This window comes from Anabrus simplex, chromosome 1 (genome assembly GCF_040414725.1).
Source record: "Anabrus simplex isolate iqAnaSimp1 chromosome 1, ASM4041472v1, whole genome shotgun sequence".
In the NCBI taxonomy this organism is placed as follows: domain Eukaryota; kingdom Metazoa; phylum Arthropoda; class Insecta; order Orthoptera; family Tettigoniidae; genus Anabrus; species Anabrus simplex.
The window spans coordinates 713,397,466-713,411,828 of record NC_090265.1 but is presented as its reverse complement, the minus strand read 5'-3'; the positions used below and the strand labels follow the sequence as shown (position 1 = coordinate 713,411,828).

General features: G+C 38.6%; 1 protein-coding gene across 1 annotated transcript in view; it reads left to right on the top strand.

The window, feature by feature from the left end:
- LOC136856737 (AP-5 complex subunit zeta-1) overlaps positions 1 to 10,314 on the top strand; it is a 216,093-nt gene extending 205,779 nt beyond the window's left edge. Inside the window, exon 12 of the mRNA XM_067134821.2 lies at positions 9,697 to 10,314. Coding sequence (XP_066990922.2) covers positions 9,697 to 9,787 — 91 coding nt within the window. The 3' untranslated portion in view covers positions 9,788 to 10,314. The remainder of the gene's footprint in view (positions 1 to 9,696) is intronic.
- The last annotated feature ends 4,049 nt before the right edge of the window (positions 10,315 to 14,363 follow it).

The window sequence follows — 14,363 nt, the reverse complement described above, 5'->3', positions numbered from 1 at the left end:
CGCCAGTGGTCGCTAGGATAAAAGTAACGCGAGTGGTCACACATTGAGCAAAATGCTCACGGTATTATATGACGTGTTTACATGATAAATACCAACCGATTTCAGGCGTAAATGTATTAACACATTAAATTAACATAAGAATAAATCTCAAATGATTGTTATAAAGAACATTAAAAATTACAAATAGTAATAAATCTGAGATAGTTATAACTGTATCTGGGATAAACAATTCCCAACTTTCTAAAATAGTGTGTGCGTCTTTCGCAATGCCCCTTACACAAAGAGAACGAGTCACTTTATTTTCAAACAAGTGCATGAGTGTGGATTTCTTCTTGGTGGGTGTCTGCCCCACTTTGTCACCCTATTTTTTCCCTATATAAACATTGTTACTAAACATAAAATTCTCCTTTACCTCCAACATATGTTGTTCGCCAGCTACAGATTTCTCTCCAGGTTCGGTTCCTCAACACATTCTTCTGGCTCAGCCTGTTCAGTATCCGTATTATGTTCACTGTGTTCATTCTCACAGTCGGGGTCAATGTTTCGCCCTCGAGTTGATCACTAGGAATTTCATCAAACCAAGGTAAAATGCCACAACTTGAAGCTATCATCACGCACTAATATTATACAACACATTAATACAATAAGTTGCAAAGAACTGTTTCAACTATGAAACAGCATACAACAATAGCGAAACTATAACACACACAGAAATTAGTGCCAGCGTGATTGGTCGTGCGTAAAGCAAATTGCTCACCATTGACGGTCGCGGATAATTCCTCCCTCCCTGTCCCTTCTCAAGGTCACAGACAAAGAGAATATGTAGTCACAGATCTGCGTCTCAGTGCATCCGTCCTTCTCTCAAAACTGCATTGCGAAGGTACAACAGGACTCAAGTTCGAAACTACATGTTGTATAAAAGTGCAGATGATTTTCAATGACCGTGAGCATTTTGCTCATATAGCGACCACTGGCGGGTTAAAGAGCCATGTGTTTCATGTCAATGTGTATATTTTCAACTAGTGCATTTGTTTCCAGTAGATTGAAACAAAACCAACAAGTCTGTAACACATGACAGTTTTTTAAACCAGAACCAAGAACTTTTTAAGTGCCAAGTAGTTTGTCTCTGTGTGCATTTCATTTCAATGTGTATATATTTCATCTAGTTTAAGTAGATTGAAACAAGAACATTCTTAAAGCGCCATGTGTTTCATATCATCGTATGTGTTTCATGTCGATGAGTATATTTTCAACCAGTGCATATGTTTCCAGTAGATTGAAACAAGACAAACAAGTCTGTAACACATGACAGTTTAAACCAGAACCAAGAACTTTTTAAGTTCCAAGTATTGCATATCAGGTGTACGCTACAGTTCAATGCGTATATTTCAACTAATTCACATTTTTTCAAGTACATTGAAACATGACCAACAAGGCTGTTCAGTGTTCCACAAACACTCAACAGTATTTTCAATCCAGAACCAAGAACTTACTTAAAGTGCCAAGCGTCTTCAGTCAATATGTATATAATTATTCATTAGTTTTTTTATTTCAACTGATTCACATATTTTCAAATTGGTTGTAACAAGACCGACAGTCTGCTCCATATTCTATAAACACACGACAGTATTTAAACCCAGAACCAAGATCTTTCTTAAAGTGCAAAATTGTTCATGTCATTGTGAGCATAATTTTGTCACTATGTTTTACAACCCATTGATATGTTTTTAGGCAATTGCCATTATGTGTATAATTTTATTATATCTTATGTCAACCAATTGGGATGTATGTAGGCTACCCTAATGATGATTATCAGATTCCTCTTGATTTGGTATTCTACAAGAACTGATGATGAGTCCAAGGGAGTCGAAACCGGTCTTCGCTTAATAAATTTAATATATTCTACAATGTGTTGAATGGTGGAACATCCCTCAAACTCTATTATGTTAGTTATACGTCAACATAGAAATGAAAACCATAAGCTATGATATGAATGACACAAGCTATCAATTGCAAGAGACTATCCTCATTTTATCCGTATTGAAGTCTCTTAAAAGGAGAACAATAAAACTTTGATTTCCACCTATTCAATATATTTCAATACTTTCAATACTTTTAAGCTATCAATTCGAAACTTGACTGGCCATGTGGCAATCAGCCGGTCTTGGTACCTCTGGTGGTATTGGGTACTTAAGATGCATTAATAGCTTGTATGTAGCTGCATTTCACGAATTTTGGCAGCATACGTGAGGAGTAACTGCTGCCTCCTTGTCCGTAAAGATGGAACTCCCGCTTCAACTGGTGGGCTGGGAATGGGGCTAGTATGGAAAGCTCCCATTGCCGGCCTAACTTGACTATGGTGAATACTGTCTAAAAGGCTCAGCGTAGATTTTTATGCTGAGCCATAAGCCGCACTACTGTTGTCAATTCAGGAGAGGACCGTTGCTGTGTAGAAATGTAGCAGCACTGCATGGTCATCCACCCCATGAAGTTTCACTGAGAAACTTAAGCATGTTAAGTCTCTTCATGCAGACAACCTTCAACTGATGGATGTGGGGCTGCCACATTAGTCTGCTATCAAATTGGAGACCCCAGAATCTGCAGGTTTGGTAAGTGAAATAATGCAAGATGCAAGGTTGGATAAGGAGATCAGCAGAAGGGTACAAGCGGGAAGTACTTATTACCAGGATGTAAGGAACCTGGTGTGGAGCAGAGAAGTTCCTATGAAATGTAAAGGGATAATGTATAAGATTAAGATATTAAGATATACATCAGACACTTGGACTTTGACAGCAAGAAATGAGAGTAAAATTCAGGCTTTATGATGAAGTTCATGAGGATTATGGTAGGAAAGATAAGGAGAGACAGAGTAAGAAATGTTGAGGTCAGAAAAGAGATAAGGGTGGAAAAACAGAGTGATAGGATGGCGAAGAATAAATTGAGATGGTTTGGACATGTTACGAGGATGGAGGAGAGAAGGATACTGAAACAAGTGTTGGAGACTAAGATAGAAGGAAAGAGAGCAAGAGGGAGGCCCAGAGGAAGATGAATGGACTTTGTCAAGAACAGTATAAGAAAAAGAAGACAGGACTGGAATACAACTACTGAAGAAGAGTCGTAGAACGAGAGGCAATGGTGGAGAAGTGCCATCAACACCTCGTTCTGGCAAGAGCTAGACAAGGGGAAATGAAAATGATGATGAATATGCAATATCAAGTAAAGCATATTTATTAAATTTTCAATTTATTCTTCCCCTTTCATTTAATTATTGCCCACATTCCTTTTCTTTTCACTTCTTGTTATATATAACTTTTCCATAGAGCAGCTCACTACCAGTACTTTAAATTTCAAGCTTTTGTTTCTGTATTAAAAGCATATTTCAGGTTTCATTTTTTCTATTACAAAGATTTTCTACATGGCAATTATTTTGGTGTTTCTTACAAACTACCGAGCTCGATAGCTGCAGTCGCTTAAGTGCGGCCAGTATCCAGTATTCGGGAGATAGTAGGTTCGAATCCCACTGTCGGCAGCCCTGAAAATGGTTTTCCGTGGTTTCCCATTTTCACACCAGGCAAATGCTGGGGCTGTACCTTAATTAAAGCCACGGCCGCTTCCTTCCCACTCCTAGCCCTTTCCTGTCCCATCGTCGCCATAAGACCTATCTGTGTCGGTGCGACGTAAAGCCACTAGCAAAAAAAAAAAAAGTCTCTTACAAACTGATAGCTGAAACCACTGTTCGCATTTCTTAAGTTGCCTTTTATATCAAAACTCAAGAACGAGTGTTTTTTAGGTTGCTATATTTAGTGTTTTCGGTTATGTTTCTAACAACAAAATATTTTTTCCTTTACTATATAGTCAGTACAGAAATACACCCAAATATGAGATTCTTATATTGCCATAATCCTCAATTATTAGACCTTTTCAAAAATATTTGTTCTTACATGAGAGTTTTAAATGGTAAAAATAAAACTGGCTCGGAAATTATTTTATTAGTCTGATGCAGAATTAATTGTCACTTGTTAATGAACAGGAGAACTGTACATTACAGGAAATGCTGGAAACCGTGATTTCGATGCACAATTTAGTTGCTGTCGCACGTCTGCACATGCGCATCTCTCAAGTACGTCACTGTGTCATTACGTGTGAGTGAATGAAAGGAGCAGACGTGTTTGGTGACCAGTTGAATGAAAGACACAGTGTTACTCACTATAAAACAGTACATGTTCATTGTTGAGTGTTATGCATAGCACAATTTGTGGAAAAGTTGTGCAAGAGTTTTAAGACTGGAAATGTTTTGGCAAAACCTCCGGCAAAGTCTGCAATGCAAAAAATTCTCAGTGTCAAAATGGCGTGAAACAGGCCCTGTAGCAAATAACAACTGTAACTATCCGAAGAGAGTAAGAACACCAGAAACATTTCTTGAGTGAAGGATAGCCATTTATCTGTGCAAGTGGGAATTAAGAGATTGTCGTGTCGAAACATTATCACAAAGGACGTGCATCTGTAGCCTTACAAATTTACTGTTGTGAATGCGTTAAAGCGTCTAGACCAGCAATGGCAAACCTATGACAGGCATGTCACTAGGTGACCCGCAAACATGATGTCTGTGGCATGTCAGACCATATACTAACATATTTTAATTTTTGTAACATAGGTCGAAAATCTAGGAACATAGCTAGCAACATTACACTTTAATAATTAGCCTCTGTAGTGTAGTGATTAGTGTGATTAACTGCCACCCCCGGAGGTCTGGAGTCGATTCCCAGCTGTACCACGAAATTTGAAACTTGGTACGAGTGCTACGACAGGGTCCATTCAGCCTCGGGAGGTCAACTGAGTAGAGGGGAAGAGGTTCGATTCCCACCTCAGCCATCCTCAAAGTGGTTTCCCACTTCCCCTCCAAGCAAATGCCAGGATAATACCTAACTTAAGACCGTGGCTGCTTCCTTCCCTCTTTCTTGTCTATCCCTTCCAATATTCCTATTCCCCCACAAGGCCCCTGTTGTGCATAGCAGGTGAGGCCACCTGGGCGAGTTACTGATCTTCCTCCCCAGTTGTATCCCACTGACCCAAAGTCTCACACTCCAGGACACTGCCTTTGAGGCGGTAGAGGTGGGATCCCTTGCTGAGACCGAGGGGGAAGCAACCCTGCAGGGTAAACAGATTAAGGAAGGATGAAAGAACACTTTAATAAAGAAGTTTATCTCAGTTAATTCTATGGTCATATTTTTTGCACATTTTATTAAAGTAAAAACTATACCTCATCCTTAAAATTTACCTGGTTTTTAAAATGTGTTTTTCAAATAATGTTTGCAAAATAAAATCATGAAACATTCAGTCGAATGGATTTATATGTAATGCAGTCTGATACTTAAATGAAGTCAGATGACGGGGTTTGATGATGCTTTTTCAGGAAAAAAACTTATGGCACACTAGACAGTCAAAAGTAATAAACAAGACTTTCACTGACACGCTAGTCGGTAAAGGTTCACTATACCTGGTCTAAATAAACCTTCACGTGTTGAGTTCTGTTGGTGATTTCTGAGTGAAGTAGAGTGAGGAGTTTTGGATCCTCAGTTCTCTTCATTTCTTCAGATGAGGCCATTTCCAGCATCTTCTGTGATGTTCATTAACAAGGGTCAATCCCATGTCAGTCCTATTGTAAATATTTTCCAGGCCAGTTTCATTTTTCCCACCCAGTACCATATGTATATAAAGACAGAAACATGAAAAGCAACACACCGGGAGCAACAAAAACAGTAGACAAGGACAAACATGAAAACACAACAGGACAATTACAGTGTCACATCATCATACACTGTCGTCTTCAGATAGATAGGCTTTCTCCTCAGCAATCTCAGTGTTTAAAAACATATCAGATGTAAGGCTTTTCAGGCGTTTGCTCTATTCACCAGTGTTTTGTCTTAGGTCTGACACTAGACTCATCAGAGTGGGATGTGTCAGACCCTTCTGATAAGTTCACCTGTATACACCCCAGCATATCCAAAATATCCAATGTGAGTGCTCTTACTGGAAACTTCATGGACTAAATAACCTAAACCAACCAATGTCATCACAAGTTTTTCAAAGCATATCATTGTGTTCTAATCAAATGTGTAATAATTGTAAACTCACCCTTTTTAGATGGACCAATTGTAAGTAAGCTAAATGTTTTATGTATGACACATGTTAACACAGTTCACTAGTCATAACAATTCACATCAGCCAGATGTTTCTACAGAACATATATTACACACAAATATTTTTAGTTAAAACAATTCATGCCAGCTTAACGATTTTAAGTATTTTATTACTTAAGCAAATCCAGGATCCTGGCTGTTTTGATCTTAGGTTGTAGCAGCAGCAGCTGAAGATGTCTAAAAAATAGGTGAAGCATGTCCCGCTTATGACATAACAATAATGTAAAAATATATTTGTAAATCAATAAAAATGTATTAAAAAGGTGGACCCAAAAAAGAAATCTTCTAGAAAGGTACACGTTGCTCAATATGGACCCAATGATGAGATTTATAACTTGTAATAATCTATGTTTCTTCTTTCATTTCTTCACAGCCCCCAACAAGCTCATTTCTGCTTCTCAGCTTCTCAGAATAGACGTAAACACTCATTTGACAGACCATTGTGATGAGGGAAGTGTAGAATAAGGAGAAAGCCAGATATAACACATGAAAAGAGAAGTTGAATACAGAAATAAAAGACTAGGAATACCTGATAAATGTGGTCCCATAATTATAGGAATACTAACTGTATTAGCCGTCATTGACGGACCAATCATGTAGCATGGGCAAAGCTATCTAACTCCCCAGCTACTTCCCGCCAATATTCGGGCATGCAGTAATCCCATGTATGGGATATGAGTGGCAGCAGAAGAGACAAATTACGTCACAACAGTGGTCATTGTCATGTTATTTTTTTTATCAGTTTTATGAGCTTTCAATATTGTAAGCCCCTCACAACTCCACACTAGGAGCAACCATCCATTCCAATACCTCATTCAGAAGCATGTCTACTACCAGCTGTATCATAACACATCACTCTCCGGACCATAAGGTGAGACAACCTTCTCTCTTTTCGCACTTTGAAGTCAGTACCTAAATTCGCCATGACTTCTAATAGATTTTTCTCCTTCTTAAGATTCTGTTCCACAGAACCACGATTTTATAGCTCTTAGAAGATTAATATCTACAACATTAATCTTGGTCCAATTTAACTATCCTAAAATCATCAGACACATAAGAGTTATCAACATTCTATTATATATCTATAAAAACTAAGAACTTTATAACAATATTTACAATAATGACGAGAAATTTGCAAGAGCTTTTGCACAGAAGAAGATCCCAATGAGAGGACATAACTCTTTAAAAATCTTTACACACAAATGTCTTTAGATTTTAATTGTTTTATAACATTTTTATGTACTGACGATAATCCAAAGGATCGAAACATATCTATGCTTCAAACTATTCATGTGTTAATTTTAGAGTTAACAACATTGTGTATAGAATAAGGTGGATAAAAATCCTATATTTAAATTGTAATTTGTCAATACAGACCAAAGGTGATTTTTGTCATATGTAATATTGTAATATTTATTTTTCTCCAACTCTGTGATATTAGGGCATCTAATGTAAAGGGAGTCCTTCTTTCTTTCATGACTCCCTCCTGTCTTATTCTTCAAGTGATTGCTCCTTTAGGATCTTTTCTCATTTTTTAATAACCATCATCTCGCTATTTTCCTTGTTGATATGGTCCAATGATTATGATTTACCCCTTCAGACAATCATGACAAAACCCATCACCAGTTAACACGACTGAACAGTATTTCCATGTTACCAATGCTCAGCGTTAATATGGTCTAAGGAACAAAAGTCTAAATTCATTAATATTCTGTTATCATAGTTGGTGCAATAAACTGTGTAAGACATAAATAATAAATTGTATTCTCTATAACTTCTTTTATGTAGTACTTTTCAAGAAAAACAATAACATAGATATTTAGAATTAAATTTTAGGCACCTTCCCCTATACTACCATTTCATCCTGCGTGAATACAATTATTTATATCCTAGACTGTTGTGCCTTATTTCCCGGCTTTGCATACCGATTTTCATTCAATTCTGTTCATCCATTTTCTCGTGGTTTGGCAAAAATGTATAAGACATAAATGATCGAAAATTTAATTCTGTAGTGTTTTTTTTTTTTTTTTGTTTGTTTTTGACAGAAACACTAATAACATAGATATTTGATAATTCAGTTTTAGACCTTCCCCTAAACAACCATTTCACTCAGCGTGAATAAAAGTATTTATACCCTAGATTTTAGTGCCTCATTTCCTGACTTTATAGATACCAATTTTCATTACATTCTCTTCAGCCACTTTCTCACGATGGAAAATTTAAAAGTTCTTTTCCTTGTTACTGTGGACACAACTGATACAGAAATACCATACTTTTTAAATTCTGAGCAATATACAGATAAAACTCTTATTTCATACAAATAGATGAATGGGAGTATTTGGATAAACACACTGACAGACTGTCTTCTTTCTATTGCTTCCTCTTTCTACACAGACGAGTGTGTGCGTGTGTCTCTCTCTCCATCTTTCTATATATGAATTGATTAGTCACTTGTTGCTTTTCCAATACTTAGTCATCGACAGTACCCCCTGTGGGTGGGGGACGCAGATGAAGAATACACCCACCCTGTCGTAAGAGGCGACTAAAAGGGGCAACCAAGGGATGATTGAATTAGAACTATAAAACTACTTATGATTAGTATCATCACGCGGGGAACACCATGGGTTGCCTTTACTTGCAAGTAGTACCACTATGTTAGGTACACAATAGGTTTGTGATTAGTAGCAGCAGAGAGTGGTTCATTGTGGGTTTACAGTACCTGTGATTAGTACCACTATATGAGTGAGACCGTGGGTCTGCATTGCCTGTAATTAGTACCCACTATATGAGGAACACCACGGGAATACTGGTGCCCATGATTAGTACACCTAGGTGAGGAACACCACGGGAATACTGGTGCCCATGATTAGTACACCTAGGTGAGGAACACCATGGGTCTGCGTTGCCTATGAGTGGCATCATTATGTGAGAAACACCATAGGTCTGCGTTACCTGTGCGACGTACAATACTTGTGAGTAGTACTGTAATGTGTGGAACACCATGAGTCTATGCTACTTTTGATTAGTACCGCGACATGACAAATACCATGGTTCTATTTTACTAGCAATAAGTACCATTATGAGGGGCCATTGACCTGGATTTTGGACCCCTTTAGACAACAAGCATCCTCGATTCAGAATTGTGCTTTAGAAGCAGTCTTTTGGTCAGTAATACTATTGTTTATGATAGTTTCTGGGTTGGATCCACTGATTGTTTTAAATTCATATCCCTCTATTCATTCATCATCACATTTTTTATTCTGGTCAGTGGAAGATTTTGAACTTTTAAATTGTCATTACATTTTGTACCATTAGGGGCCATTGACCTAGATATTAGGCCCCTTTAAACAACAAGCATCATCATCATCTTTGTTCATATAATGTCAATATTATTTGTTTCATTTACATGACAGAGGTTACCTAGTATTCTTGATGTGTATGTGTACACAAGTGTTATTTCTATTGCCATGTTGACTGACCTGATCTTGTGTTACAGCATTGCAGCAGTGATCCTCTCATCCTCACATGAACATAACCCTGCGATATCGGCCGTCCTCAGAGTGTTGGCACAGTTCACAGACTCCTAAGAGACGCATCGGTTGGGTGTACAATAACCAGTTGTGACTGTGGATGAACGAGCAGCATTGCTGTTGTTATAGAGATCTTGAACGGAATGCAGTGTGGCAAGAAATGACCGTATGCTCCATTACCCGTTATATCAGTGGCAGTTATAACTTTCTAGGATCCTGAACTTTCATAGCTGCGCAACAACTGACAGGAGTTTCTCACCACACTGGCCTGTTTGATGTGTATAATGAAGGACATTGCAGAATTGAAATGTGGGTCCAATGTTACAAGTAGAAGTTGTGCAAGCACAAGCTGAAAGCTCATAAAGGATTCAACACTCATGCAGACTCATGGATCCTTAAGGGACAATTTTCCATCACCATTGAGATCACTTAAAAAAGTACTTGTAGCAGTGTGGTGCCTTCTTTGTTCCAGAACTGTTTCATGCCACCTTCATCTAGCAAAGATGTGTAGCAGTGTCTGGGCCTTGATTTTGTAACCAACTTTTACTTTGTAATATAAAATAAAGTTTAAAAATAATTCTAAACAGTTATTGAAAAAATTAGAGTACATAGTATCCTTATGTCAGCAGTTACCACAGTACACTTATACAGGGTCTCTCTTATAAACCCAGACCTAGCGCATGGTGTTTGTACTCTGCGCTACAGCAGCTGCCTCAGCCCAACGGCCACCCTGCTTTAAGCGTGTATACAATATTATATGAAATCTTACCTTATAAAAGACGCTGGAAGTGTCGTCCTTCATAATGAGGGACTTCATAAACACCGTTAGGATTTTGTGCACACCAATAACGAGAGTTACGACTGTTCACACGACCATTAAGATGAAACCTGGCCTTATCCGAAAAGAACATAAGCTGTGGGTCGAATAAACAATCATTCAATGCAAGATACCTCTCACAATATCTTGCTCTTGTAGCTGGATAAGCAGGTTTTAAACAGTGGACCCGTTTAAACCTGTATGGTTTGATGTGTAACAGATTTGTGCAGAAGAAACCAAAACCCCTACCTTTCGTGCTAATTTTGTGAACGATTTATTCGGTGACCGTTCAAGATTTGCACCAATGTCATCTAGCTTTTCCTCTGTTAAAACTGTTCATTTACATGCATGTTTTCTATTCAGCAATGAGCGTGTAGTTTCAAATTTATTTACAATTACGTGAATCTGTACTCGTGGCACCAGAAAATTGCTGAACAAATGCATTGCGTTCCATCGAGCCAACTCGTACTTAAAATAACTTTTACATACGAAAATAACTGTCTCACCATGTTAAGAGCTGAGATTCAGACTGGCTATTGATGCTAGGTCAAACACATGCATGCTCCTTGCAACTATGTGCCTCCCGTACAGTTGCTTAGGTAGAAACACTGCCAGATGGTCTGGGTTTATAAGAAATACCCTGTACTTTCTGTTCCTCACTAAGACTCATGGCCACCATAACCCTAGTGTATTCCAGCCCTCAGGTCAGCTGCATCCCATATCACAAAGTGAACACTAAATTCATGTGTTTAGAGTAGCCAAAGACAAGGGGTTGAGAGTGACAGGCTGTATGACATAGTTTGTTGAGACACTCTGTTGGAATGCTGTGATTTTCTCATAAAAATAAATAATATCATACATATATATCTTGTGTTAGTTGTAAGAAATCTAGATTAAGGATATGTGTTGGTAACTCAGGTGTATTATTCCTTGAAGAAATTGAGTCAATTTGTCTACCTTGTTTTTTTATTCTTTGAACTGCTAGCTGTGTGTGATTTGTAGTTGTGGGCAACAGTTCGCAATAAAAGATGCCTGTGTGATGAAGATGGTGTTTTTGTCATAAAATTTGTTTGCCTGAACTGCTGTTATGAGCTAAAAATGAAGAGATATCAACACACCCCTCCACTTCAAGTCTATATTAAACAAACATAACTGAGTGAAATGGGTTAGGTAGCTGTAAGCTTTAATTCAGGAGATCGTGGGTTTGAACTCTTAAACTCTCCTGCGAATCTACATACATGAGTGTCTGATATTTAAGCACTCGGGGATACCTGGGTTGGATTCCACAACCCTGAGCATAGCGGTTGTTAACCCTGAAATACCTTATTGTAGTGTGCACTGTGACACACTGGAGAGTTGCAAACAATAAATTTCTGTTCTGACTTACAATTCTCAAAAGACTTTGTATTTATGGGGCCACCTTTTCAATACAACTTAGGCTAAACACTTAAATTGACTGCTGAATTTAGTCGTATAAAAGATTTTCAGAACATGTTTCAACCTTTATTGGACCATCTTCAGCTGGTTTAAACAATTGAAAAAGACACCTTAAAAATTGCACAAATATGTATGAAAATAGGATGCAAAATGATGATTGATCAAAACGTGAATGCTTTAAAAGTTGTTTAAAAATACAACTTGAAGCGCACATCTTAAAATATCTTCTTATTTCAGACTTAGTAAAAGTTGGGAATCTTCTCCCTCTCCCATCTCAGCTGCCTTCTCTCAATAACAACAACTCTCAGTGCATCATGACACAGCGAGGATAGAGTCAGCTCAATGAGGCCAAAGGATGGGAAACAAGTACCACTGAATCATCATTTATCCAATTTGTTTTCTTCAACCTTGTTTCTTAGGGTATGTTTATGCTGCTCGCCACGAGGCTTTTTCCCTGCAGCAGTCCTACGCTGGCAGCTCTCAGTTATAGTCGAAAATTTATCCTGTGGAGATGTCATCGTCAGTGGCACATCGCTGGAGCAAGTCCAACGCTTTAAGTATCTTGGCAGCGTACTTGATAACAGCTGGAACAATGCTGTTGAAATTACGTCTCGGATTGAACGGACAAGGACTGCATTCGAGAGAATGTGCAAACTTCTCTATAACAGGGACATTGAGATCAATCTCCGTTTACTTCGGAGTTATGTATTTTCTCTCTTATTTTATGGCGCCAAGACTTGGGCCCTAACAGAGAACACCACCAAAAGAACTTTTATCTTTTGAGATGTGGTGCTACCGACGCCTGCTCAGAATAGCATGGGTTAGAATATGTAATACCGAAGTACTCCAACGCCTGAACACAGAGCTAGAGGTCATACACATCAAGAAAACAACTGGAGTACTTTGGCCATATCACGAAATGATAAATATAAACTCCTTCAGCTTATCTTACAAGGTAAAATTGAAGGAAGGAGAAGTAGGATATCTTGGCTATGGAATCTACACCCACTCTTTTCCGAGTTGCTGAGAACAAGAAACAGATTGCCCTGATGACAGCTGACATCCAATGAGGATATGGTGCGAGAAGAAGAAGAGGATTGTGGTGCGTGACAAGAAGCATGAGAATGAAATATTAGGTTCACCTTTTAATAGTGATGGGCAACGCTCTAGCTCGAGACTGACGTGGCAGATCTCGAGACCGATCCTCCTGTAGTGCAAGGTGTGTGAGGTACCAGTAACTACGACTGTAAACTTGATAGTATATCACTGGCAGTTATTGCGTGAAAACGTGTGAGCCAATTTATTTTGTCAAAAGCCTGGAAAGGCACTGCATGTTAAACTATGAACCCCTTAATACCATTAACAAAAGGGAGAAACATGTCAGTATCTTAAACTATTCACGATATATTTGGGTGAACATCTTAGTTGAATAACCCTACATAATTTCTGAATCCTATTGTAGATGGGATGTACACCTACTTGGATGCTAGAGGCGTGCATTATTCGAACTTGAGACGGGGAAGATGTGCTTTGCTACATATGCAACCCCCATTACACATGAGTGGAACGTGTAATCTAAAATGCCCGACTTCGTTCCAATTCTTTCAGCAGGGGTGATGGACAACGCTCTCCAGACCGATTCTCGTGTGCTGCGAGCTGTGCGACGCGACGTGCCAGTAACTACGAGTGTAGGCTTCATAGTTATCATCAGCAGTTCCCATATGGAAACGCTTGTGACGATAAATTTTGTCAAAAGCCTAGGAAAGCACTGCATTTTGAACTACGAGCTCCTTAATATCATTAACGAAAGTAAAGGCAGAATGTCAGTATCTTAAACTGTTCACGAGATATTTCAGGTGGACTTCTTAGCTGAATAACCCGTATAATTTGTGAATAACTGTTATTAGGTTGTAAACCTACCTGGATGCTTTAAAATCGTTGTTGGCAGGGTACCTTCTTGTGATTCAGACCGGGCCGGAGGTGTTCTGTGACTATACTTCTTCACTTATGTATTTTTCAGTGTCGGACCATCTCAGAAGTATTTCTGCCGACGTATTTTAATTCCTTTGAATAAACAACACAGCGGGCTGTGCTATGTGGCATCTCTTCAAAATAACCGACATCCACGAATTACGTTGCATTTCGGACATCGTCTTCAAGTTGTCGCGTACAACAAGATACAATTACACATTGCACTGTCATATACCAAAGCACCTAATTATATATATTGTACCAGGAAGGCGTAGGCCCTGGCACATGCGAGTTATGAATTTTATTTATGAGCGTACAGTTAAGTTCCGATGCATGAACAGCTGTGTGAGAGAATGTTCTCGTCTCGCTGCGCTGCGAGAGCGAGAGCGCAAGTCGAGCAAGGTCGAG